Here is a 26,461-nt window from a genome sequence, read left to right on the forward strand (position 1 = left end):
TTTCACTTTATACCACTTTTGAGATCAGTGACTGCGAAAAAAACCACACATGCCTTTGCAGTTCTCATTCCATCCATGTTTCTATCACTGCACCACTGACGGAGACAGAGCTCTTTGAAAACTATTGCTGTCATTTACAAATAAAAAAAAAGAGTTGTCACAGTTGCAAAGATTGCCTATTATATTACTGTATTTTCTGAAATGAAAGACCAACACAAGAAGCAATACGCCATTCAGCAGGTCAGTGTAGGCTCACCATCAAGAAATACACCTCAGCAAATCCAAAATCAATTGTCTAAATTAATCACAAATGTGAAACGTTTGCTTCCTGTGCTACGAAGCCTAAAGGTAAATGTAAGAGATATTACTAGAAAACTTCATATGTAAGATTGATTGATTGCATGGCCAAACAGAAAGCATAGCTACAGCACACAACAATAAACACACCCATTTCTGCTCCCAGATGTGCACATTATCATCAGTGACATTAGAAAACTCAGGCAAAAAAGAAATAATAATTCAGAGCTGACAGCTGCTGGTGGAAGTTCATTACTTTCACATTTCCATCTCTGAAGAAAGATGGAATCCCCTTTCTGGCACATCATACAATTTTCTTTGACAGTTTCACTGATAAGCACTTACGGCTTCTCCTCATGGTAACACCCATATACCCTCACAAAGCACACGGAGGTTAGATCTAATCAGCAGAAGCCATCCAGACGGCAGACAGCTCTTCTCATTTTCCTCAAGGTGCTGCATGAACCCCAGGACACACAGGAGACTGCATGGACCAATGCAACCAATGGCTCCTACAGCAACCCGGCCTCAGAGCCATCCCAGCAAAGCACCAACCGACCTGTTCAGCTTGTGACCCGTAGAGCCTCAATGCAGACACAGCCAGCAGGAATGCAGAGCACATCCTCGACACACCTGAGTGCTCGGAGACCCAGTTTTTTAAAACAAACTATTGGTGTTGGCAATAGCAGAGAGTTTAACCATCTCTGGAGATGACCGTCAGTGCCTCTGACAGCTGCCTCTCACTGACTGCTGGGAGCTCACACTCGAGGCACACGAGCTGCCCGTGTTATTTCTGCTCTGCTGAGCACATCACATCTCTATCAGCTGGTAGCTGAGCAAAGGAACCCCCCTCACCTGGCAGCTGCCTGTGGTACAGCACAAGGCACAACAAGGCACAAGGCGGCGCTGCCACAGGCGCCAAAGCCCACGAGCAAAAGGCGCCATGTTCTCTAACGTCCAACGCGACACGCGCTTCCCGCGCGCTGCGCACGTCACGGCCGTCCAAGGGCAGCGAGGCGAGATGCGCATGCGCACGAGCCCTCGTGGCCCCGCAGGACTACACGTCCCGTGGTGCACCGCGCCCCGCTCACGCCGTACGTCGCGTCCCGCCCGTGTCGTCGTTCCGGAGCCGTGTGCGCTGAGGCCGGCGGGGCGCGGCCGAGCGGCTTCTCGAGGCGCCCCCCGCCCCGTCACGTCGCTTCGCGTCCGTTCCCGAGTGAATTCCTGCCGTCGCCCCCTCCGCACCGTGTTGAAGCCTCCGCTGCTGCCGTAAGTCCCCGCTGCGCCCCGCAGCCGGTTTGAGCCTCCGCGCCCACCGTAGGCCACCGCCTGTCAGCAGCCTGTCAGTCAGCCGCCGCCTTTGTGGAGCGGGCGGAAGCGGAGCGGGTGTCGGTCAATAGTCCCCGGGCCGGGCCGAGGGCGGAGGGCGCGGAGCGGAGCGGGGCCCGGCGGCAGGTGCGAGGGGTCACACGGCTCCGGGCCGCGGCTGAAGCCGCTGTGGCGCACGGCCGGACCGTGAGGGAACCGGGTGGGGCCTGGGAGCGGAGCGCGGCCTGAGCGCGGCGTTGGGCGGGGGCCGCGGTGCGGGGACTGCACGGCCCGGCCGGTACCGCTGTGCTGTGCGGGCGGGGTGTTGGCAGGGAACGTAGCTGAAAAGCTGCCGGCTGGGGTCAGTGTGGGAGGCGTGCGCCGTGTGCTGCTCATAAGCGTGCCGTGCAGACACATGAGGGTGTTCCTGCTTTGCACATGTGGGTGATGGTTTCTGATGCGTGTAACAGCTCGGCAGGTCCCGCAGCCGTGTCAGCTCCGCTCCTGCTCTGCGTACTGGTGTGCATTTGTTGAGCAGGAAGCTGATCGGCACTTCTGGCTGCTGCTGGCCCTGCCTGCTCACACGGCTTTTCCTGCCCGTCTTCTTACTTGTCATCTCCCGAAGCGGTTCGGGTTCTGACTGCTCTTGTTTGTGCTCGGCTTTCCCACGTGTGCTCAATCAAATGACTTATGTAACATGTCTTTGGTAGTTTCTGTCATTGGAAGCCCCGCCCATTGCTTAGCAGCATACACAAGATCTATAAACGAAAGGAAGATCAGCATTGCACATTCTTTATGGGACATTGGTGGCCATCCCTCCACTCCCAGTTTTCCTTGCTATAATCTTTGATCAGGTTGGTGTTTTGGCTCCTGCGTGCACATCTGACAGGATACATCACAGTCATCCTGCTAGGTTATAAAATGCCAGTAATTAAGGGGCTGCAGTGTAAAGTAAAAATGTATGGACACCTTTCTTAATGTTTGCTGTGTTTAAATACCATAGGCGTCTCTGGGGCTGTGCAGAATTCTGTGCAACATAGTATAAATCATCTTCAGAGCTCCAGGTGTCATTCCGTAGTGCTTTGGCTATACATGCTTCAGGAATACATTGGGAAAAGGTGCTGTCACCTTGTCATCCTTCTGTTTCCTTAAACAAACCTTCTTAGCGGTGAGAATTTGCTAAGTGTGAGAATAGGAATGGAAGTTCAATTATAATTGTAGGAGTTCTCGCTGTTTTGTCTTTAGCCGCTTAGCACAGTTGTGTTACCGATAGCAATTTTCCTGTAACGAAGCAATCTTAACCAAACGAAACCACTTGGAGTGACTTCTGTGTCGATCAGCGTTTCAGTCATGTCTGACAAAAGTGAACTGAAGGCGGAGTTGGAGCGCAAGAAGCAGCGACTGGCTCAGATCAGAGAGGAGAAGAAAAGAAAGGAGGAAGAAAGAAAGAAAAAAGAAGTAAGAAACTGTTTTCTCTTTGAAACTTGACTGTTTGCTTATAGAACTTGCCCCACATATGTGTAACGTGCCTGAAAAAAGCGGGTTCACTTCGTTATTTGCTACCTGTTATTTAATGTCTATTTAAATGGTCTATGCAAGTGTAATGATTTCATTTTCTGAGAAGGACACAAGCCTGTTATCCATACGGTAAGGTTTTGAAAACACTTGCATTTTTAGAAATCAGAGCTATAGTCTTGTGTGCATGAAATTACTGTGACGAGTGGCTGAAGTTTGACTCAGAAGTGTCTCTTCATGAGATGTGATGGTGTATTTTAGAGAACCCCATTCTGAAATGCAGTTTTGGAGATGTCTGTGTGAACTGTTTGACTGTCAGTATTGTTACCATACAAACTACTTGCTGTGTTCCTTGATTCATGTTTAACCTGATTTTCGAGTCAGAGTGATGTTTGGGACATGATTGTTTTCCACATTTCTTACAATCTGTGATGCATTACTAAGTTTCTCCTGAAAGGGGATTATACATCATAAAGGGAATGTCTGCTGGAATGCTTTGGTGTGCTGTGTCACCTCTGCATGACATCCTCTCTTTTGGTTCTGAACTTGAAGACGTTCTCAGTTAGCGTGACTGAAGTCTGAGTATCTGCCAGCAAAATGATTCAGGGAAATCCTACCCTTGTGCTCTGATGATGATGTAATTCTGTATTGCCTGTGCTTGTGCTTCCATCTGTGTTACGGTACCTTCGCTGCTTGGAACTTGATCTCAAGTTTGGAAAAGGTCCTTTTCAAAGATGTTCAGTAGATCAAAGGTATAATGCAGTCATGGGAGGAATCTTTCTTCATACTGTAGGATTATAATAACTGGGTCTGGATTTTGCTGCTTCTATTGAAATCTGGTATTTCTATAATTAAAATTAAAAACATGGGCTTGCCAGTGGCTGACTTGTGGACACCTGGAGCTGGGAATTACATTGCTGTAGTTGTGTGAGCAGTTAAATGAAAGTGGGAAAGTGTGGAAGATCAGCATCTTTCACTGAAGAGCCCACATTATTTCTAAATTACATGTGAGTAAATTTTTGGGCCTTTTTTGCGTGTCTGAAATCCAGCAGATAATAAAACAACTTGAACAAAACTGATGAACTTAAAAGAACTACTTGAAGACAGTATTAAAGCTACAAAACCTTGTGATTCCTCCTGTCTGTTTGTACTTTATCTACAGAAAGATCCTTTGGAATTATTAGTGCAGTGTCTGATGGAAGGTTTCAGTAGCACAGAAAGCACGGGTGTTTGATCTCAGAAATAAAATGAATCTGTTCTTAATGCCTTCTAAATGCCATAATGCAATTATTGAATTATTTCTAGACTGATCAGAAGAAGGATGCACTTCCTATACAAGAAGAATCTGACCTTGAAAAGAAGAGAAGAGAAGCTGAAGCGTTACTTCAGAGCATGGGCTTGACACCGGAATCTCCTGTTGGTAGGAATATTCGTAGTATTTTATGAGATAAATGCTTTATTGTTGTTAGTATTTGTGCCAATTATATATTGTTTCAGTACATATCTCTAGTAATGCTTGTCAAAGATATATTTTCAACTTAGTGGATTATTTGGAGTGTTTTGATCGAAATTCTATGTATTACAAAACATGTAATGTAACATTATAATTATTCTGCTTTTCTATTCCTCTTGCACGTTACTTTTCTGATGTTTTTTGTTTGTTTGTTTATCCCTTTCCATAACGCTTAATCTTTAAATCTGGGATTTTCTCGTGGCATTGGCTCGTTTTCTTGCTGTGCCCTTTACTTCCTCTTTTTTCCTTATCTTAAACATCTGATTGACTTTGGTGGAGAAATAGCAAAGCTAAGCATAAAACTTAACTGTCACAGGTGATGATTCTTATCTATACCGCTGTCCCACCAGTTGGTGTATTGTATGGTTTTTGCCCTTAGTTACCTGCTTCCCTCTGGAAGATGAAGTTGAAGAGGGTGACACTTCAACTCTGCTTTTTGTCTCTAGTTCTGAAATCAAAGAGGAGTTAAAACTTAGTTTTCAGTTTGGCTCAGTGACGGCAAGGGTCTATTTCAACTGAGGCTGCAAACAAGAAGTAATTGGTTATGTCTGTGGTCTGTGTGATTACATCTTCATAATTGTTTTTGGACAGTCCTCACATATTATAAATACACAGCAAACAACATTAAAGTTGCTCCCAAGGCTGCATCCACAGCATTAATTTTAACGTGTGTTGTTGCCGTGCTCTATTGGGATAGTGCCGCCAGAGGGCACTGTAGCATCAAACGAAACTACTGAGTTCTTTTGGCCATGCTTACCCTGAGGTAGAGCAGTACAGAAACTTATAGATGATATTCCTAATTTCACCTGTTCAATTACAAGAGGGTGACGTTACTGGAAATGATGGCACTTTAATGCACAGAAACGTTGGAATGTACAGGTCTAAGGACATTGCTTTTAGTATAAACTGTTCAGTGGATGGTGATGGTGAGTTGCAGAACATGAAAGCTTCATACGCATGCATATACACTTATGTATTAATGAAGGATAACTGTATGATTTTTAGGTAGATATGGAAGTCCCCTTGTAGGCGGGCAATTTTAATAAATCAAGTCCATTAATTAAAAATAGTCAAAATAGTGACTGTTAAGCATAAATTTAAGGTTCATTGATAAGTTTCACTGCTTCTCTGGAAAAAAAAAAAAAAGAAAAAATTCTAAACGAAAAGTTGAAAGGTGTTTTATAGTTGTTCTGCATGGCTTAAATTGCATGAGTGCATGGTAATCATTTGTTGTCATGTGTCTATTCCAAAAAAACCATGTTGCTTCTTAAAATGCAATTGCAGTCTTCATCTAAGAGATGAGAACAAACTGACTTTTATCAACAAGTTCCAGTGTATCTGTACCAGGCTGCTTGTCATGTGAAAAGAAAGGAAGCATGAAGGTTTCCCCACTAAAACACACCACTCACAGACATCACTGTAGTGCGCTGAACTTTGTCGATTTGGTTACAGCTACAGCAAAAATAGACTCCGTGACAAAGCCATGTTGTTTTGGTTTACATTTCTGTGATTATTTGATTAGAAGCAAAGATACTAAGCTCAATACTCTCAGTTTCCTGAAGAATTAGACATTGCTATCAAAGCCGTGTTAACAGGTGCCTTTCTTTGATGCACAAGCAACATGATTTGGTGGAAATTACCATTTGAAAACTGATGCTACCTTTTGTTATAAGTTCAGATTTTAAAAAATTATTTTCCTTTTTTTTTTTAATGCCTTTTCCTCCATGTCTTGTGTGCACCAAATGCAGAAATACCAAACAATTGCATGAAATCCAGCATGAAATGTTAACATTGTCTTTTCCCCTCTCTTTCTACTATTCATTTTCATCCATGTATTTATTTTTTTTTCTTTGCCATCACTTTTTTTTTTAATTCTCCATGTCGAATTAATTTGAAAACATCCTAAGCTGTGCAACCTCTGCGAGTAGTAACAGCGGATACCTGTCTGTTTCACTATTTAGTCCCTCCTCCTACCTCTCCGTCTTCCAAATCCGTGAGTACGCCAAGCGAGGCTGGGAGCCAGGACTCCGGTGATGGCGCCGTTGGATCCAGGTATGTCCCCTTGCTTGTTCTTGGGCTTCATGCTTACGTTCAGAATGACTGAACTGAAGAAATCAAGACTTGTTATTTGAATGTGACTCTACAATAATATCGAATCTGCGAATAGTGGCTGCCTTACAGAAGTGCTTTACTTTAAAATTAGAAATGCAACTACACGGAATGAATTTTAAATTGCTAACATGGTCTTAGAGTTTTTTAAACTTACAGTTTTAAAGCTTAGACTTTAAAGAACCTGGATGTCTTGTGGTAATGTCTTGTAAGCATGAATACCTCCGACAATAAAATAACTAAGGGGTCAAACTTCTGAGCTCTTCTCAGCTTTCTAATGAATCATGCCTTTGGGTATAGGCTGTCTCCTTCCCTCCATTCTGCTTGATCTAGTAAAAGACACTGTCTACAGATTTTCCCTTGTTTCTACTTTTGGTTGTTTTTATTTTTTATTTTATTATTATTATTTTTTAATACTCAGAAGTATATTTCTCAAGATCTTCCACCTTGTAGCCATTTTCAGAACTTGACTGTACCACTCACAATCGCTATCTCCAAAGGATAGCATTAATGCAGCCATGGTGGTTTTTTTTCTTCAATTCCGGTGCTTTTCCTGTCCCTGTGCATAACAGTTTGAGAAATGCTTTGTTATCAAATATTTGTGTTAAACTACAAACTCAGAGTGGGAAACAGTATTTCCAGAGTGTATTTTTAATGTTTCTCAGACCTAGTCTGTGAACACAAGCAATGCTTGCCTGTTAATATTGATATGTTAATAATGTACTATAATTTCCTGAATATACACTGTGGATGAAGTTTAGTTAAAGCACAGTTATCTCAAATTACATTTGTGCTTATATGAGTCTTCGCTTTGGAGGAGGACTGAATACTTCAGCCACTTCAAAACATCTTTTTAAAAGGCTGTAGTAAATCCTTGTACACACGCAGGTTACGTGTACGTGGCTGTGTGAGATCTTAGCCTGAAGACAGTCAAGATTTTAATGAGCTGCACAAAGGTTTACAAGTGGCTTAATACTGAGCAGGAACCAGTGGGTCAGTACAGGCACAGAGGAATACAACAGACAGTCGATATGAACCTGAACGTTTTTTACATGCTCAGGTGCAGATTTGTGTATAGCTTATTCATAGTGCAATTGGAAATCACTTGTGTTCATTACATGGCCTGTAAATTTTGGCAACAAGCTTTACCTTTGGATTTCTGCATTTGCTTTCTGAGAACGCTACCATGCATGGGATAGAAATGGAAACCTATGCTTTATTGACTTGCCATAGTAAAATAACAGATCCTTTGTTTTAAAACATGATTTTAAAAAAAAATTATAGCATCTAAAAGCTTTAGAAATCCATGCATGTTTGTCTGTTAATCTCTCGTGTGCTTGCTCTTAAACTCTGCCTGAGAGCAGGAGGTAGACTAAATGAAAACACAAAGTGGGAGTTGGATCTTCCCTTCCCCTTTGTATTTCTTTTGAGATGAAAGTGACTTGAAGTAGATCTGTTCTGTTTGTTATTGAGCAGGACTTTGTAATTTGTTACTAATATTAAGTCTGCTATTTCCATGGGATTTAAATATCTTCAGTGGAGTTGGCTCTAACGCAGATGACACTTAAAAGCCCAAGGCAGTGCTTAACCCGTAATTACTGCAGTGTCAGATCTTGGAAACTCTAGCAGTTCTCTTTCCCAGTGGAAATGCGTTTTTGCCCCTTTACCAAAAGGTTTGTGTGTTGACTCATTTCCTTTACCAGTATGACCATTTCCTCCACATATTTACTGCTCTGGGCAAGATTGCATTACATTAACAAATCTGTCATCTTAAGGCATGGACAGATCTGAATAGATTTAGAAAGGAAGTTCCTAGTGGTTCTGGTCACTATTTAAAATATCTTCATTAGCCTGTCATAAAAGCTACTTTTGCAGGTCTTTAACTTTCAGTCTTTAGAAGAATTTAATTCCTTTCTAATAGCTCTGGGGTCTGCATTTGCTTTTTAACTTTTGTATTGACTGCATGTATCATTGCACTGAATATTTGCTGAATTTCTCTTAACTGATGTTACATTGCTTTGTTTCTTGTGAACGGTGAAATAACTATAAGCTTACTGTAACTCTAGGATTTCATAGTGTGTATTTGCTTCACTAATCTCTGGCCTTTTTTGCTAATGCTGCATGATTTGTTCAACCTGTGGTATCAGGACGCTGCACTGGGATACTGATCCATCAGTTCTTCAGCTCCACTCTGATTCCGATCTGGGGTACTGCATAGATTTCTTTTATTCCCTCTTTCATATACTTGCCAATAATGAGCGTAAGAGCTTACATTCTTCTTGTTTTTTTTTTTGAGTTACTGTTAATGTGCCACTTGTCAGTGTGTGAGCTTCAAGCCTGTAGTTCTGAGTCCTAAATAGCATCTTAGAGGTAAATAAAAAAGGATGGCAAAGTTAAATAAGGTTTTTAATTCAGATTAATTAGGTTGGTTTGTTTCTTAAGTTTTGAAGTCCTAAAACCATTTCCCTACAAATACAGCTTATGCAGGCATATACGAGTATTTCACATGTGTAACATTACTGTATGTAGCTGCAAAGAGCAAAACTTTAAAACAATATCATTTAATCCAGATTCCTCTGTATATTTGCACAACTTTCTTAGCTGTGGATATAGGTGATGTTAAATAATAGTGATAATAAAGTATTGGTTGTAATATTGTGACTTTTTCTGGGATAAGTTTCCACTGAACTTAAGTTTCACAAAGCTATGCTGTGATTTGATGATTTGAGTATTACTGCAGACAGAATACAAAGTAATTCATGATGTTAACTGTTTGTTTTCTGTTGTTCTTGTTTTATTTCTTGATGTTTCTATTAATTTTATGTAGACGTGGACCTGTTAAACTTGGAATGGCCAAGATCACACAAGTTGACTTTCCTCCTCGGGAAATTGTTACGTATACAAAGGAGACACAAACACCCGTTATGACTCAGCCGAAGGAAGGTGAATGTTAACATACTACAACCAAATGTGTTTTTCTTTATTTTAGTGATTGGCTGAATTAGAGCCAACAGTTCTGATCTCAAAACATAATGTGGTAGAATGACTGTTGATTTGTGATGTAATTTGTATAAATTCTACTTGTAGGTCTGCCTAAAGAGTGTTATTGACATTCTACATCTTGTTTAATTGTAACATTACTCTTACTGATTATATGTGGCAATTTATTGCTCAGTATATGTTTAGACATTTTGTTTTTTAAGTACCTGTCAACCAGTAAATGAAAGTAGGAAACGTTTTGGATTGAGAACTCCTCCACAACTTCCTTGGAGGCTTTTTATCCTTACAACAAACTGAGTGAACAGAATGACTGCAGGTGTTTTTTATTCTCTAACTGCATATCCATAAAATGGGGAGAACCTCTCTTAACTCTTCTATCTTGAGACTTTGAAAGGCTGCTGGAGCCATGCTTTTGTGCAAAGGGTGATGAGTTGAGAAACATTCAAGCTAAAACTAATCTGGTGGGACAAACAGGAAGTAGGGGAACACTAACTTAAAACTGGTGGAGTTGATAATTGTTGTGGGAGCTGTTGTGGCACAACAAATGAAGTGACTGTTATACAGGGGAGGCTTCAAGGCTCAGCTTTAAGTGGTAGACATGAAAACACCAATTTTAGGTTCACTGTAACAAAGCTAAATTCAAGCAATGAGTACCTTTCACCTGACGGGTTCAAGTTTTAAAATGCAGAAGTCACTCACCTCAGAAGCTGACAGAATGGACAGCATTCGGTTGTTCCAAAATCTACACCAGGCCAGTTCCATGTGCTTCTAGTTAGAGAAGGGAGGTAGTCTAAGTTTATAGGATTGTGCTTCTATGTGGTACAGACTTGCTGTATCATCCTTGGCAATATTGAATATGGAGTAACTCTTCCCACTACCTTCTCAGCTGCAGCCAGGTTGAGCCAGAGATCCTCTCCACTTCATGAGGAAGTGTGACAAGATTGCTCGCAGCCCTTGGTGGTGGAGCTAGAATGTAACTTCAGTGCTAGTGGCACTATTGCTTCTTTGTGTAAAGAGTTTAAGTACTAGTATGTTGCCTTATTATGACTATAAAGTGTTTGAAAAACTGCTTGCCTTGGGAGGGTTGGTCTTTTTTTTTTTTTTCTATATCCTTGTAAAATAATAAAATCAAGACCTTTCCTAGAAATCAATTTCAATTTATGATTAGAGATACAGTTTTCTTTAGAGTAGGAATTTTTCTGCTATAGAATGCAAGTCTTCTGTACTGTGCCATACAGAATATTCTTTTTCCCCAAGCTGAAGTTAATAAGCGTGTTTCATCGTTTTTGCAGGAGGATGCTCAAGTCCAATGTAGGCCTAGAAGGTAGATATATAGTATTTGTTTCAGGGATTTATCATACAAAGACTGGAACTCTCAGCTGCTTTCTCCTCTGGTTTGAATTTATACAAGCCCATCACTAATGACATAGAAGAAGAGAAGTGCAGAAATAGTGTAGGGGTAGGGATCTTAGTGCTCAAAACCTCTTGATCTAAACATGTCTTACTTTGGTATTTGAATTTTTTCATATCTTTGTTCTTCTTTTCCAGATTTTTCAATAGCCTTACTATTCTAATCTTACTACAGCAGCTGCATTTGTCATGTGAAAGAAATAGAATGTAATCATGAAATAGTTCGTTGTTCCAAGGAGTGCAGCAGAGACAATACAGTTATCTTTTCTTCCCTTCTGACATGCTGTGCTTCTGTTCTTTGTTTTTGTCATCCTGTGCAGTAATGATGACCTGTTTTTTAGATTGGGGACCAAATACATTTATTGTGGCTTAAGTGATAAGCTTAAGTGTGAAGTGTTCTGAAGGTTCTGTGTTGGCTACTGAGTGCAGTAATCACTGGTGAAAACATTCTTATCTGTTCTTGCTGCATGGCTCTCTTCCTTCCTGTTTGATCTCTTTTTTATTTGCTAAGATATTGTTGGAATTTGCATGGGAAGAAGTCACCAGTTCAGCCAATGGAAAGGTGTATTATTTTGAGTCCTTGAAGTGGTTAATCCAAGGAAAAACAGCTGTACTGTTGAATATGCTTCTGCTTATCTCAGTCAAGGCTTTTCCAGGCGAACAGGATGTTTGCTTGGTGTCACTGTACAATGCAGTTTGCATGTAATCAGCACTGGCTGCAGACAGTATTGCTCCATCTGCTTTACTTCTTCAGGAGTCTGAGAATTTCATTTAAGAATGAAAATACCGGATACTTCTGTCCTTTTAATTCTCACTTTAACAGACTGACAATGATTTGGGGCTATTTATTGGCCTCTTGGATACCTGTTACAGCGAGTGGGCCGTTTTGATGTTCTAATATCCTAAGAAGAATTAACAGAGCCTTATATATCCAAGTGTTGCCCTGTGTAGGTCTTAAATGTACAGTGAAATATAGGTGGGAAAACTTGATATGAAGATATACTCTGCTTAACAAAAGCCACCCATTTCACAGATGATTTAACTTTGATTAACCTACTCTGCAGCAACAGATTACTCAGGCAACTGGAACTTCACTCCGAAGTATTGTCACTGGATGCAACCTAATATACTGCACTGCTTTTCTTTCCATGTTGCCAAAATACATCACAGTTTTGATGTAAACTCAAAGTCACAGTCCTGTGGTTCATTAAACCTGCTTTTAGTGTTCACTGACAAGAAATTTGTCGTTCCTGTTCACTTGATAATGGAAAATTCCCAGCTTCCTGTCAGAAAAAAATCCACACGGTCATAATCACTTGGTGTGTTACAATGAATGTTCATCACTATGTTAATGTGACAGAGTCCTATTTCCTGTGCTCAGAGCCCTGTGACTTCCCGAACTCCTATCAGCTGTTTTTATAAACAAAGAACTGAATGTGGTAGTGGACAGTTGAAGTGCCAATCAGTCAGTAGAAAATAATGAGGATGAAATTATCCAGTGCCTTTAAGATTCCCATTCATATATAGCTGACATGAAATAAATACAGTATACCGATGTTCTTGTGGATCTTCAACTTGCTAGATGTGCAGCTTTGTTAGGAATTGTATGCCTGATCTTCCAGTGTTTGCTGGGCAATGTGTTGCTGCTTAGCTGATGCCCTGGAAACACCGGCACCTGAACTAGGTAATAAAATCCAGGTACGTGAGGGAAAAGAGAAATGCAACAAAAACTTCTTAGCTCTGTTACTGCACAACAACATGGTAGTGCCTTTTTGGGCTGTAAGTGCTTGTAGCAGGCATCCTACTATTGGGTAATGGGAGCAAGAACTTTTTTATTCCCCTGAGATCCAAGGATGTTTGCATGTGACTTTTATTTCTTTAAAGAGGAGGTTTCAAGATTTCTGCAGTCACAGACAAATCGCAGTGAGATGACACGTTCAATTTCATGTCTGATACTTGGAGAATATTACAATAAGCGCTTATCCTGCATTTCAGTGCAGTAATATCAGCTGGCTGTATGCAGTGCAAGTACTATGAAGGAATTTAGATCTCTGTATAATATATGCCATTTATGTTTCAAGCATTAAAAGGCACGAGCAATCAACTATATGATCTTTTGAATAAAATATGTAGATTAGGAGGTCACTTAGCACGAAGGGGTTGACCATCTGCATTTGAAAAGGATTTGACTCCTGTCACTGAAAATGGTACTTAGAATCAGTGTAGTATGGCTAACCCGGGCTGGGCTGAAATTTCTCATCTGGGACTTTGAAAGCTGGAATAACGTATCCAGGGTGACCCCAGACGAAATCTCTGAATTTAAGGCGTCATTTCAGTCTGCTGTATTGATTGGCTGGGAGAGCGAGGGGGCCATTTGTATAGGAGTATAACGTGAATTTGTTGTCCTGTGTTTGTTGTCTTCAAAACAATGTCTGTTAACTTGTATTACGTTTTTTTAGATTAATTAGCATTCACACCTATAGTGATTCGGTGCTAAGAATTACGTGCTTTGGAATTGCGGCAGGTTGTACGGCTTGCAGATTACTCGTCCGCTGTACGTGCGAATCCATCTAAAAGGAGCAGTGTCTTTCTGTTTCTCTGCGTGATTATTTTGCCCAAAAAAGCTTTCATTTTTTTTAAGTAGCACAAAAGCTGTAATTGGCGTGCTTTGTAAGGAAGTGTCAATGTGCAAGAGAGTGGAGATCACTAAGAATTCTTTTACGCGTTCTTTCCCCTTTGCACCACCGCCTCCTCAGCAGGGTCACTGAGATCACTAGCTTTTCTTCAAATGGCCATTTTCACTGGCAGGTGCATTATACCCTGTATTTTCAGATTGTTTTTCCATTCTGAATGTTTGGCAGGTTGATTGCTCTGGCTGCATTGACGGAGAAAGGGCTGACAAATGCGGTTGGGCTGGCTGAAAAGACAGTGATTACTGTTTTCCTTTGTGGCTGATTGAGGCCCTTGAAAGGAAAGATTTTAACCTTCACCATTTGGTTCAAAAGTATGAGCATATATTGAAATCATTCATGCCATTTATCCTAGTTCTGTAAACTTGTCAGAACGTAAAAATCGCTCAATTTCAAGTAATGTAGGATTGGCATACGTCATTATCATTTTGATTAAGTTGGAGTTTGTATTATTGTGTGCATTATACAGTGTCATTTAAAGCTTTCTTTCCTGCAGGTACAGTTATATTTTTATTGCCTACACTATAGAGTTAGAAAGATTTTCAGACCTCTTTAAACCTATCACTATGTGTGTGGTTTGGCAGCTGGTATGGCCTACAAGCTGTATTTTGTTTGCAGGGTAAAGGCTTGTCTGTAGACCTCCTGGAGTGCTGGTAATTGCACAGGCTTGCCATTGGGGAGAGACATGATTGGAAGCAGTCAGGCAGAAAAATGCTGTGCCATCCCGTTGCCACCTCATAGCTGAGAGACAATCCTAGCCGTACCATCTGGTTGTTGCTATCTAGTCAGCTGGCTGGCTGCTGGGACCGTGGCTTGGCAGCTGGTTCCCATCCCTTGACCACGCTTTTTTTTTCTTTTTTTTTTTTCCTCCCCTTTTTTTTGTGTGTGGATTTTGTTGTTGTTGTTGTTAGGTAACTGAACGTGGGTCAGGGAGATGGCTGCAATAGACAAACCTAGTCCATGTTGAATACTGCCTTGTTACTTGTGGTGAGGCATAGACTCCTGCTGCCATTCCCTTACAGGCAGGTGATGTAGCTGTTTAACTGATAAAAACAGTCTTTTAGAAGCTTATGTGGGGAAAGCAGAAGAAAAGCCATGAAGCCTGTATTCCACAACACTGAGTAATTTAAACTTCTTTTCTGGTTTACGATATTCAAAGAACAAAATGCAGAAAATGCTGTAAGCCCTGTCAGTGTTCCTGAACATTAACACTGTATGTTATTCATTGCAATTAGGGAAAACACATTTTGCTATAAAGTCCTCGTTGCTAAACATGGTGACGAAAATGAGACTCACCTTTAGAATGACAGAAAAAATGTAATATCACTGCTATTGTCTTTAGCAAAATTTGCCTCTCAGAATAGCAACCTGAAAGCTAATGTGAGCCATCTTTGTGCCACAGAAAGACCCATTAGACTGATGGTTTCAGATCCTCAGTAAGCAGCTGTGCTGTAGACTATTTCAGGCGTTTGATTTTTCTTTATTCTGTAGCATTAATGTGTCAGCACGTTCCACAGAACATGCATCAGCCACATGGTTTTGTGTGGAATCATAAATGCTTGGAAGAGAGATTTCCACTTTGGATTCTTTACAGTTTTTAATGCGTCTTCTTTCAGTTTATACAGGTACATAATTTAGTGCTCCTAAAATCCAGCTGCAGGCGGTGTGAGATGATGTTATACGGGGATGTTCATCTTAGAAATAGAAGCATTTTAAGCTAAATTATCCCACTCTTTATCTGTTGAGATTCCTGCAGAATGATAACATTCCTCTCTAAAAACACTGACAGTCTCATCGTGCTTTTTTCTTAGATGAGGAAGAAGAAGAAGATGTGGTTGCCCCAAAGCCGTTAGTTGAACCGGAGGAAGTAAAAACGTTCAAAAAGGAAGAGGAGGAGGAAGGTACGGCTCATCTCAGCATGTTGTGCTGCCAATGAAAATATTTAATGCATCTTAACCTTCCCACTGAGTTGAAATCAAATTGAGTGATGTTTTAATACTTAATATAAAGCACAGGGTTGTTAAGAAAAACATTTTCCAACATTGTGCATTGTGATAAATACCTCTGTTTGTTTGCTCTTTCCCTTCCTTGGAAAGAATTTGTGGAAGTATGCATTAAAGAAAGCTGTAATACTTTTCCAGCTGCCCCTCATGAACTTACGGAAGAGGAAAAGCAACAAATTTTGCATTCTGAAGAGTTTTTAAGTTTCTTTGACCACTCTACAAGGATTGTTGAAAGAGCCCTTTCTGAGCAAATCAATATTTTCTTTGACTACAGTGGAAGAGACTTAGAAGACAAAGAAGGGTAATGTGAACGCTGAATGCTTTGCTGTGCATGTACTATGTTTTTGCTTGAAAAAGTGGTCAGAGATTGACATTCCCTAATTGCCTTCACAGGGAGATTCAAGCAGGAGCAAAACTGTCCTTAAATAGGCAGTTTTTTGATGAACGTTGGTCAAAGCATCGTGTTGTCTGTTGTTTGGACTGGTCGTCTCAGGTAAAAAATACTAACGTTATACAGTCATCTTTGTAAGTTCCTTTAGTTCTGTCCACTTGAACCTTCTGAGTGTAGAATTGAAATAGGCTGCGTTTCTAAAGGAATTCCTTATAACAGTTCATAAATTGTCCATGGTTTGCAAATAGTAAATGGAATTTGCATCTTATGTGGAAAGCAGAAGAAACTTTGAATTATAAAGAAAAAGTATTCAGCACGTTGGGTTCTTTCTTATGCTCTACTTTTCAAAGTTAAGTGTTAGCTTCAGAAAACAGGGCTCACGTAAAAGTTTTACATATAAAAGTAGATTATGATGAAAGAGCAAGAATTTAATGTGCACATTAATAATGTGTTATGAGCTCAATTTGTAACAACTGCACTTTTAACTGATGCCATTTCTCACAGGAATTATGTAAGGTGATTTTTGTTTCTCTTTGATCCCTGTTTGAGTTGCACAGAACAAAGATTCTAGCATTGCCTGGACCCCTCGCTAATCATCTTGCTCATTTTCTCACTCATTTTTCAGTACCCAGAATTACTTGTTGCCTCTTACAACAACAACGAGGATGCACCTCATGAGCCTGATGGAGTGGCCCTTGTGTGGAATATGAAGTACAAGAAAACTACCCCAGAGTACGTCTTTCACTGCCAGGTACGGTTCTGTCTCTTGAGAATAAAGATTTTATGCTGATGAGCTTGGACATCTACCTTCCTTATGACTGTCAACATAATTATTTCATTGGGCTGGCATTCACTTTAACCACATGTATTTGCAAACAGATGGTGATAGCTAAAGGATGCAGCTTAGAAACATTCTTCTGTTATAGAATTTCTGACATCATTCAGAATTCAGTCTTGTTTTAGAACTCACTTTAATTTACTTGAAAGCCCAAAACCTTCTTGTGTAATGGCTGAGCCACAAAGAAGGTTTGTATGTAAGGAGACTGAGCAGAGTTGTATACTACTAGAGCTTAATTTACTGAATAAAATGAAGATGGCCTGAGGAGATGGAGCAAGGATGGAAACTAGAAACACATGTTGCCAGTGAAAAAGGCAGATGGAGCTTTCTTAGTAAATGCAGAAAGATAAAATCTTGCAAATTTCTTCCGTTATCCCAAGCCTGAAATAGCCGCTTTACGTTCAAAATGTTGTATTTATGAAAAATTACATAGCTGAATCCAAACGTAATCCAGTGTTGTCAGATTACTGTCAAAGCCCAGATTGCAAAAGTAGCTTTATTATGTTGAGACAGGTTTGTGGGCTCATGAAAAAATGACCACAGACCGTGGCAAAACATGAATAACTAACTTGTGTGTTACTGGACCTTCTCTTGCCAACAAACCATGGTAGGAGCAAGATGAATTTATACATACGGGGTGGGGAAAAAAAGAGAACTTCAATTTCTGAATGTGAGTTAGAATTAAGAGCTTACTGACGTTCACAAAATCTTTTTGAATCCACATGTGGTAGGACAATGAAATAGTGTACCAAATCGAAGCAAAGAGCTCACTGGTCAGGTTTTCTTTTAGTTTTAGATGTAGCATCTGTGATTTTTGGTCTTTTTTTTTTCCCTTCCAGTCAGCAGTTATGTCAGCTACATTTGCAAAATTTCATCCCAATTTGGTGGTTGGTGGCACGTACTCTGGCCAGATCGTGCTATGGGATAATCGCAGCAATAAGAGAACTCCAGTGCAGAGAACTCCACTTTCAGCTGCTGCTCACACGGTAGGGGGTGAAATATCTACAAAGACTGTTTCTTGTTAAGATGCATTTAACCTCCAGGAAACTCTGTCCGGTGCACTTGATTGATAATGCTTAAATGTTTGTCTGTGTTTTCCTTTGCTATCACTGAAGAATGGGAGCATTCTCTGTACCACACTGTGATCAACATTTCCTCTTCCATTAAATGACATTATATATGTAGTAGTGTATTTACTGCACTAGAATTGGTTGATATTGGTAATTCCTTTTTCTGATGCTATTTCGTAATTCTTAGCACCCAGTCTACTGTGTAAATGTTGTTGGGACCCAGAATGCTCATAACTTGATCAGTATCTCAACTGATGGGAAGATATGCTCTTGGAGCCTGGACATGCTTTCCCAGCCACAGGTAAGATAGATAAGTTTGGATTTGTATATTATCTGTGCTAGATAAATACTTGATAAAAACTTAATGAATCTAAGAAGAATTAATAAACATTTTTACAATGCACAATTATACTTAAGCTTAGAAGGGTCTTTGATAAAATGCCTTTTTTGCCCTGTGCAATGTTGTAAAAATTACATTCACCATTAGAACACCATTAGAGAGAATCTTCTTATTCTTGCACAGTTCCATGTAAGCAGAACAACAACAAATCTAGAGAAATCTAAATGACTTCGGAAATGTTAGTGTCTGTTTTATATATTTTAAAGCAAGTTACTGTTGTTTTCACTACAGGACAGCATGGAGCTGGTTCACAAACAGTCCAAGGCTGTGGCTGTTACTTGCATGTCCTTCCCAATTGGAGATGTCAACAACTTTGTTGTTGGAAGTGAAGAAGGCTCAGTCTATACTGCATGCCGTCATGGGAGGTGAATAAAAGCTTTTTAATTATTCAAAGGGAATAAAAGCTGTGAAATGATGAGACCATGTATGCCTTACACAGCTAAAACTGTTTCTAGTACACGCTTAGTCTTTGTTCTTGACAACCTCTGAAATAGCAGTGTTTGAATTCCAGTGCATGCTATTTTCCAAGAGCTTCATTAAAACCAGGAGGAGTTTGATTACAGAACTGGTCCTGCGCTCTCTGCGTTGGCCAGGAGTTGTTTGCAGTGACGGGGGCAGCGCAGGTCACTGAGGTTTTATTCATTTGAATTGTAGCAGAACATTCCAAACTTTGTATCAGTTCTGTAGATAATTGTACAGTAACATCACGCACGAATCTTAAATTGGCCAGCTTTTCTCCTGCTGTTCAATCTATTTTGAAATTGTCTGACTGTATCTTATCAATTGCTTTCTTAAATATAACTGAGTGTCCAGGTTTCATCTCAAATACACATCACCCTTGCTGCACGCTTTTTGGTTCCAGAATAGCTGAAATTGTATCACTTCTGTGTAACATTCTTTCCATCTCTCCCCCCCCTCCCCCCTTTTTTCATCACTTCTGATAGGAGGTTATTAGGGATATATTGTTACTGGTTTATGTCTGAACCCTCATGTGCGTCCACAAGGTGTACTTGCAGTTCCTCTTTTAAGTTAGTGGGGATTTTGTGCTCGTTCCTGAGACTGGATTTGGTTCTTGGTGTGATTTAAAGTTTTAGCCATTGCTTTGAAACAATACAGTTAAACAAGAGCGGATCTGTACCTGCCCCATGGTCTATTTTTGGCACCTAAGGAGAGCAGGAAGGAGATGTTGAAGTTAAAGTCAGTATTGGAGCCTGGTCTTCAGTGAGTCTGTTGAGATTTTAAGCCTTTGCAGTGGGCTAACATCCATTCAAAGCATCAAAATCTTCTTGAGGTTATATTTAAAATGCATTTCAGTGCTATCTCTGTCTGCAGATGTATGGTTTCCAGAGAAATTAACTTTGGTTATATATTCTAAAACAGCAAAGCTGGAATCAGTGAGATGTTTGAAGGACACCAGGGACCAATCACAGGTATCCACTGCCATGCAGCAGTTGGACCTGTAGACTTCTCACATCTTTTTGTCACCTCTTCTTTTGACTGGACAGTAAAGCTTTGGACAACGAAGGTAACTATAATAGATAGTTCAGTGGTTTTCTTCTTAGTCCTTGACACAAGGTGGTGCTATAATGTAAGCTACTCAACTCAGGAAACTTAGGTAAACTGAAGACAAACTGTGTGAAGCTCTCTAGATCCCAGCAGTAGTACAGTTGACTCCTAGTGCTTGGTTTTTGGTTTACTGCAAAGAGAAGACAACTGATGAACAAAACTAGTTGACAGCATAAAGATGTCTTTGCTTTCAGATTGTACATCATTTGTGTACTTCTGATCCATTCTGTTCATCCTTTTGCCCTTTGTTATCAACAATGATTACAGTGTAATACAAATCATTGTTAAATTCAGTTACGTCATTTAATGCATAAGACAAATGTTTTGCTACAATTTTGTGGAGGTCTGGGAGACAGCACCAAAACTAATCTCAAACTGCATTTAGAGACTGGCAGTTGACACACGTAGCATTCATGGCTGGAATTACCTCTCCTGCTGTTGTGCTGATTCCCTGAGGAGCACAATGCTGTCACTGAATTTGCATTTTCTTGATTTACAACATTTTTAATGCATTAAGTTTAAAATCTCTTACAGTATTGGTTTGCTACTCATTTCTTTATAGTAGCTCCCAAGATAGGACATCAGGAAGCATGTCTTTGCTGATGCCCTTAGTTTCTGGCTGCTTTCTGCAGAGGCTGTTTTTTTGTTGTTTATTTTTTCTTCACATTATTGATGAGTTTTATGTTTTGCCTTACTTGTCAGACCTACAGTTTGAATTGCAGGCTTGGGATATTGCATTATGTCTCTTCTTTTCAGAATAACAAACCCCTCTACTCATTCGAAGACAACTCAGATTATGTTTATGATGTTATGTGGTCTCCAACACACCCTGCCCTGTTTGCCTGTGTGGATGGGATGGGCCGGCTTGACCTATGGAATCTCAACAATGATACTGAGGTGAGGCAATAAAGTTAGCAGTCAAATATAGCTGGAAAATTGTTTGTGCATGTGCAAAAAAGTGACAAGAGTTCACCCAAGTATTTTTGTTGTCCTTAAATATTCTGAAGCTCCAGTAGTTTCTGCCTAATTAATGTTTTACTTTGATTGCAGGGTAGTAATTCAAATGACTGGTCATAATGAGTGGCAGCAGTAATTAAATTGTTGTACGCATAACGAGAACGTAAAACATCTGTTGGTTTGATACCAACCCGTGTTGTGAAAGTGACTTTTAGACCTTCCCCAGTGTGGTCTTAGCAGCCTACAGCTCAGCAGTCTGAAGCAACCTGCCACCAAAACACCACTTTTGTTCTTAGTGCCATGCTGCTATTGCTGCAGTAATAACAGCAGGGAAATTGTAAGTTGTTTCTAAACTTAGAGGATGGAGTGTCTGGGTTTTGTGGTGTGAGCTATGAACTTACCCACAGTATAAACCCTTTCCAAGACTAAACTTGCTAAAGATAGACAATGGAAAATTCTGACATACTCTGCAATTAGAAATTTCACCTTCACCAAAATACATAAGAAAGAGGGCTTCTCTAAAAGCATATGCCAGTGTGTGGTTTTTCAATTGGACTTACCCAGTTCTAGCCTCTGGTCTGGTTTTGAGCCATTGAAACAGCTGCTTTCATCCCTGCCCTCCATCAGTTGTATCCCCTGAAGTCTCAGGGCTCTTCCTTGCTGTTCCACAGAGCTACAAGGCAAATGCCTTCTGTGTCATGGTTGGAGTGCAGGTGTGTGTTTTGATGAAGTCAGAGTGCAGGAAGCGTGTTGTTCTGGTCACATCACTAGTGGTAGCGTATTGCCATTGAGAGCCATCTGAGACCTACAGACAGCCTAAATTGACAAGTCCAGCATTTTGTTGGGTACAGCGCTGATGGATGAGGTATCTTCTGTCATCTTCAAATAGGAAATCCTCGTACATTTTTAACAGTGTCTTTCAAATGAATACAGGTGCCAACTGCAAGCATTACTGTAGAGGGCAATCCTGCTCTGAACCGTGTGAGATGGACACATACCGGGAGAGAGATTGCTGTCGGTGACTCAGAGGGACAAATAGTTATATATGATGTGGGAGAGGTATGTATACCATGCATTGTGCAAAGTGCATTACAGAACACTCAAGTTTATTTGACTTGTATTTTGCAACTTGCTTTTAACTTTCCCTCTCTGTGATTAGAGAAAAAAATAACATTTCCTTTACCTGTTTGTTTCGCATATTCTGTCATAACTTTTTAGCATTAACGTTTGGCAGCTACGCCAGTCAAAAACTGAATACCTATTCTTAAGGCTGGTGAAATAAGATGAAACCATTAGCAGCTTTGTTTGTAGGGATTTCATGTTCTTTATAACTGGCTCATGTAAATTTGAACGATTGCTTGAGAAGTATTGAACAAAAGTTTTGAAATGAAGCAGTCTTGACTTCACTCCATAGAGAAGTGGTTGCTCTCATAAGTGTGTGTATTGCAGTAGTACATGACATGTCAACTGGGTGCAGATGTGGCATTAATCTTCCTCTTTGTAGACAGTCTCATGCAAGCTTGTCACAATAGTACTTAGATACATCACTCCCAAATTCTGCTGCTTTCATTAGTTAGAGCTGTTGATGTTTTGACTCCTTTAAAAGTTACACTAAGAAAGGTAAGCTGTTCATCTTCTGAATGTTATTTGTGAATTCTGCCGCTCAAAACGAGCTCTGTTCGTATATATTGGTGGGCTTAAATGATGTTTTCTTTGTCCACAGCAAATTGCAGTTCCTCGCAGTGACGAGTGGACTCGGTTTGGCCGAACACTGGCAGAAATAAACGCTAACAGAGCTGATGCAGAAGAAGAAGCTGCAACCCGCATCCCGGCATAGATCTCTGAAAACCGGCAGTGGTGGTAGATTTGTGAATGATTTGATGCAAATCTTAGAAGTATAAGCAAGTGTCAGTAATAGCTTAAGGGAGGAACACGTGGATTCAACCATGGACTTGGAAAATGTGTTACGATCACTGAAAATCAGATCTTGCATTGTTGACTTTTTATATGAAACTTACACAAATCAAATAATGTGCTTGTAACTTTTAATACAGTTAACTTTGACTTTGCAAGGAACTTCTTTTGCTGAAACACTAACCTGGTGTAAATCTACTGTTAAGCTTCTGAAATCTTCACTTTATAAACGGTATGTTTTGGAAAAGTAGAAATAGTGTTTCTAAACAGGTTCCATTTCTAAACTAAACTTTCTGTATCACAAAGATCAGCCTTCATGAGGTAGTAAGTTTCTGAAGGGTTCTTTAATTCAAACTGCCAATGGCTGTGCATGCATTTGTTCCAAGTAAGTTTCATTGCTTATATAGAGATAAGCCTCAGACTCTGGTAGTGAGTAATATGAGTGAATAAAATTTGTCTGCAGTTACAATCCATGTGATAATTGAACCAGAATTGATGAAATACATATTTAATAACAGTAATAAGTTATTTTGTTTTGAATTGGTGCATTAGAGAGTGAGACTGATTCATAAATAAATATTGTATGAGCTGCCCTGAGCCCCAATCTGTCTCCCTCCAGTAGTATCAGAGTAGAACGTTCCCAGGAGCTGCTGCCTGCCTTCACTTATACTGCATGTCAGTTTTGCACTCGCAGCCTTCACTTCCTATCACGGCAGTTGGCTAAAACAAGGAAGGCCACTCTTGTCAATTGTTTCCTTTCCAAAGCATGGTGAGCTACATTTTGAATTGATTTCCGCAGCATCAAACTTGCTACTAATTGTCCATATGAAGATAAAGAAAATTTTTCTTGCTGCTTTTTAACATTTCTTTTGACTCAAAAACCTCTCAACAGCTGGGCAATGAAATGTTACGATCTCTGTTAGAGGCTGTATTTTTTAATAAATCTCTCCTAGGATATTGTAAACTTTCCCATCAAACATCTTGCCCTACCCCTTGTTATTGTTGTTAGCTTCAGCGTAGGATTCTAAATCCAAGTTAGAACTACACAAGTTTAATTTATCTCATTCTTAATCCACTACAAACTATGATTTTTGTCAGAATAGATGCTTCATATGTTCACAAGTGGGATACATGTTTATATTCCAGCTCACTCAGAAACTTGTTTGCCCAGTTTTTCTTAAGTTTTGGAGTTTATCTTCTTGTTTCTCAGTTCCATTACAAGCAGTTCACAGAGATGCTAACAGCAGCAGTTCTGTCTTAAAGAGGTTCTCTTCTGTGGGTTAGAAAGGGAAATGGCCATTGGTTTCCTCAGTGTTGTCTTGTCAGAAGCCCACCCTTTATGTCCAGTGCAGAGTCATGCTGTTCAGTCTGAAATCTGCCTTGTATCTTTGTTTCAGTATTACAACAGCAGCTGTTTGGTTGAGAAATACATGAACTACGTAGAAAACAGGCACATCATGTGGTGATCTTCTACCCCTTAGGCACAATAATTCTTACAAACAGAAGGTTTTCCTCCTTCCCTCAATACTGTCACATCTCCTTTAGTAATGTTTCCTTCAGACTTGAAACATACAGATCATATATATTTAGTTTTAAATAGTTTTAACCTTTCTGTAACTTAACAATATTATTCTGTGTTCCTGTTTGTGTTCCTCACTCAGAAAACGGTTACATGCAGATCAAAGCAAGTTTTAAAACCCTCTTTGCAAAGTTAAGAGACCAGCAGTGGTGCCGCTTACTGTAAATGACCATCCTGGGAGCCACGCTGTCCAGTTTTAGAGCTGTGAGAGTTCTCACGTTGGAAAGCCTTCCAGGGCTGATCCAGTCAGTCAACAAGCTGTGACTGAGATTAAATGCCAGTGGGTACTACACGTCTGTATCTCTTTAGAAGAAAGCAGAACAAAATACACAGATAAAGGAAAGAGTGTTCCCAGGAGGCCTCTTCCACAGAACTGCACAAATAGGTAATTTTTTTAAATAGTTATAAAACAAACAAACAAACAAACAAAAACACTTAATAGGGCTGTATACATGTTGCAGCATAGAGGTCAAACAGCTGATCCCAGTGTACTGTAATGTCTAGCTCACTGAATATTATTCAGCATTGAAAAGATGCAGTATCTCCATTACAAGCTAGAACTGAAGTTCAGTTTATAAACAACTGCTTTCTGGCTGAGCAAGTTGTTACCGGTGGGGCCCACTGTTTCCCAGGATGTTTAACCCTGAAAGAAACTGTAAAACTAAAGACTGGAGGTGGTCAGACTTTAACAAGAGAAGCTGGAAGTCCAGCTACCTTCTCCCCGCCTTTATGGTGGTGTAACTTCTTTTCCTTTAGGACTGTAGAAACATACACCATTTCCTCTGACATTTTGGATTTAAAAGTTACATTAGCAGACGTTTTTCTCTGTATCTTAAGTTTAAAATTAAACCAGAAGAGTTCAAGCTTCTCCTTTACTTTGTATTCTACTCAACTGGAATTTCTTCTCAGTCTAGAAAGTCAGTTCTGCTTATTAGAAGAGTTTTGTTGTTGTTTGGGGTTTGGTGGGGTTTTTTTGGCCATTCTTTAACAAAACACAGATAATTTATTGTCACTTAGTCTGTCAGTGGTAAAAACTATCTAGAAATATAGTGAATGCCTTCAGTTTGTGTTACAGCAAGTTCTCCATTCTGGAGTTCTTTGTCCTCATGCTGTGAATCTTTGTGCATTTGGACACTTGGGTAGGTAGACTACAGTTCTATTTTGCTACAGTTTTAGAAGCTTCCTGGGTGGAAGATGAAGGAATTTTGTTAATAGGGACAGTTATGCATTCCTGTATTTCACACACAGTGGTCGAAATCAGATACTAACTGCTGGGCAGGTGGGGTGGTGTTTATTCATTCTCCACTATCAAAAGCACAGCTGATGTCACTTTGCTTAGGAAAGACCTCAGAACTAAGTAATATTCAATATTAATTTGTCAAACACTTAAAAGGTTGGTGTCTGAGACCATGTAGATCTGCCCAGACGCGCATTTCAGCAGTAAGAGTTGGCCACGGCTGTTCTTATTCCCCTGTACTATCCCCTGTAGTTTTGATTTGCAGTGTGGTAGTACCAGAGCTATCGCACTACTTTAGTGCAATTTGCTGCTCAAAGGCAAACACTCCAAATAATAAATCCTGTTTAAACAAAATATCATGAGTCTTCATAACAGACAAATATTTCTTATTTAAAATATGCTACCATAGAGGCAAGATCTATTACAGAATTAGTATTATCACGTGCTTCGGGAGAATTCTTTGTTGCAAAATAGTGCTGTAAAATAAAACACACTGCATGTGCTCACCTAAGTACTGTGTTCTTTTATACTTACAAGCCAGCACCTTGCGTCTTAATGTGTTTGCTGTAACTAGGGCAGAGTAAATGGCATTCCTGCAGAGGCTACATACTGCACCATACGTTCATTAAAGGGCTGCGTCTAATCCTTAACCTTTAGTCTGAAA

General features: G+C 40.1%; 1 protein-coding gene across 28 annotated transcripts; it reads left to right on the forward strand.

The window, feature by feature from the left end:
* Positions 1–1,417: 1,417 nt before the first annotated feature.
* On the forward strand, positions 1,418–26,308 carry DYNC1I2 (dynein cytoplasmic 1 intermediate chain 2). 28 transcript variants are annotated; one of them, XM_085552508.1, is made up of 18 exons: positions 1,418–1,566; positions 2,316–2,459; positions 2,946–3,063; positions 4,426–4,540; positions 6,541–6,685; positions 8,890–8,949; positions 9,570–9,685; positions 15,654–15,743; positions 15,984–16,146; positions 16,239–16,338; positions 16,862–16,987; positions 17,914–18,060; positions 18,332–18,445; positions 18,776–18,909; positions 19,925–20,069; positions 20,867–21,007; positions 22,001–22,126; positions 22,791–26,308. In XM_085552508.1, the coding sequence occupies exons 3-18, from the start codon at positions 2,956–2,958 to the stop codon at positions 22,902–22,904; spliced, it is 1,944 nt and encodes a 647-aa protein (XP_085408634.1). In that variant the 5' UTR covers positions 1,418–1,566; positions 2,316–2,459; positions 2,946–2,955; the 3' UTR covers positions 22,905–26,308. The 28 variants fall into 28 exon arrangements, 25 of the variants coding, with proteins under 25 accessions (XP_085408634.1, XP_085408639.1, XP_032301726.1 ...); XM_085552513.1 differs by having other exon boundaries at positions 6,595–6,685; XM_085552507.1 differs by lacking the exon at positions 1,418–1,566 and adding an exon at positions 1,660–1,752 and having other exon boundaries at positions 2,851–3,063.
* The last annotated feature ends 153 nt before the right edge of the window (positions 26,309–26,461 follow it).

This window comes from Coturnix japonica, chromosome 7, assembly GCF_054131305.1.
Source record: "Coturnix japonica strain WE chromosome 7, WE-NBRP24, whole genome shotgun sequence".
In the NCBI taxonomy this organism is placed as follows: Eukaryota; Metazoa; Chordata; class Aves; order Galliformes; family Phasianidae; genus Coturnix; species Coturnix japonica.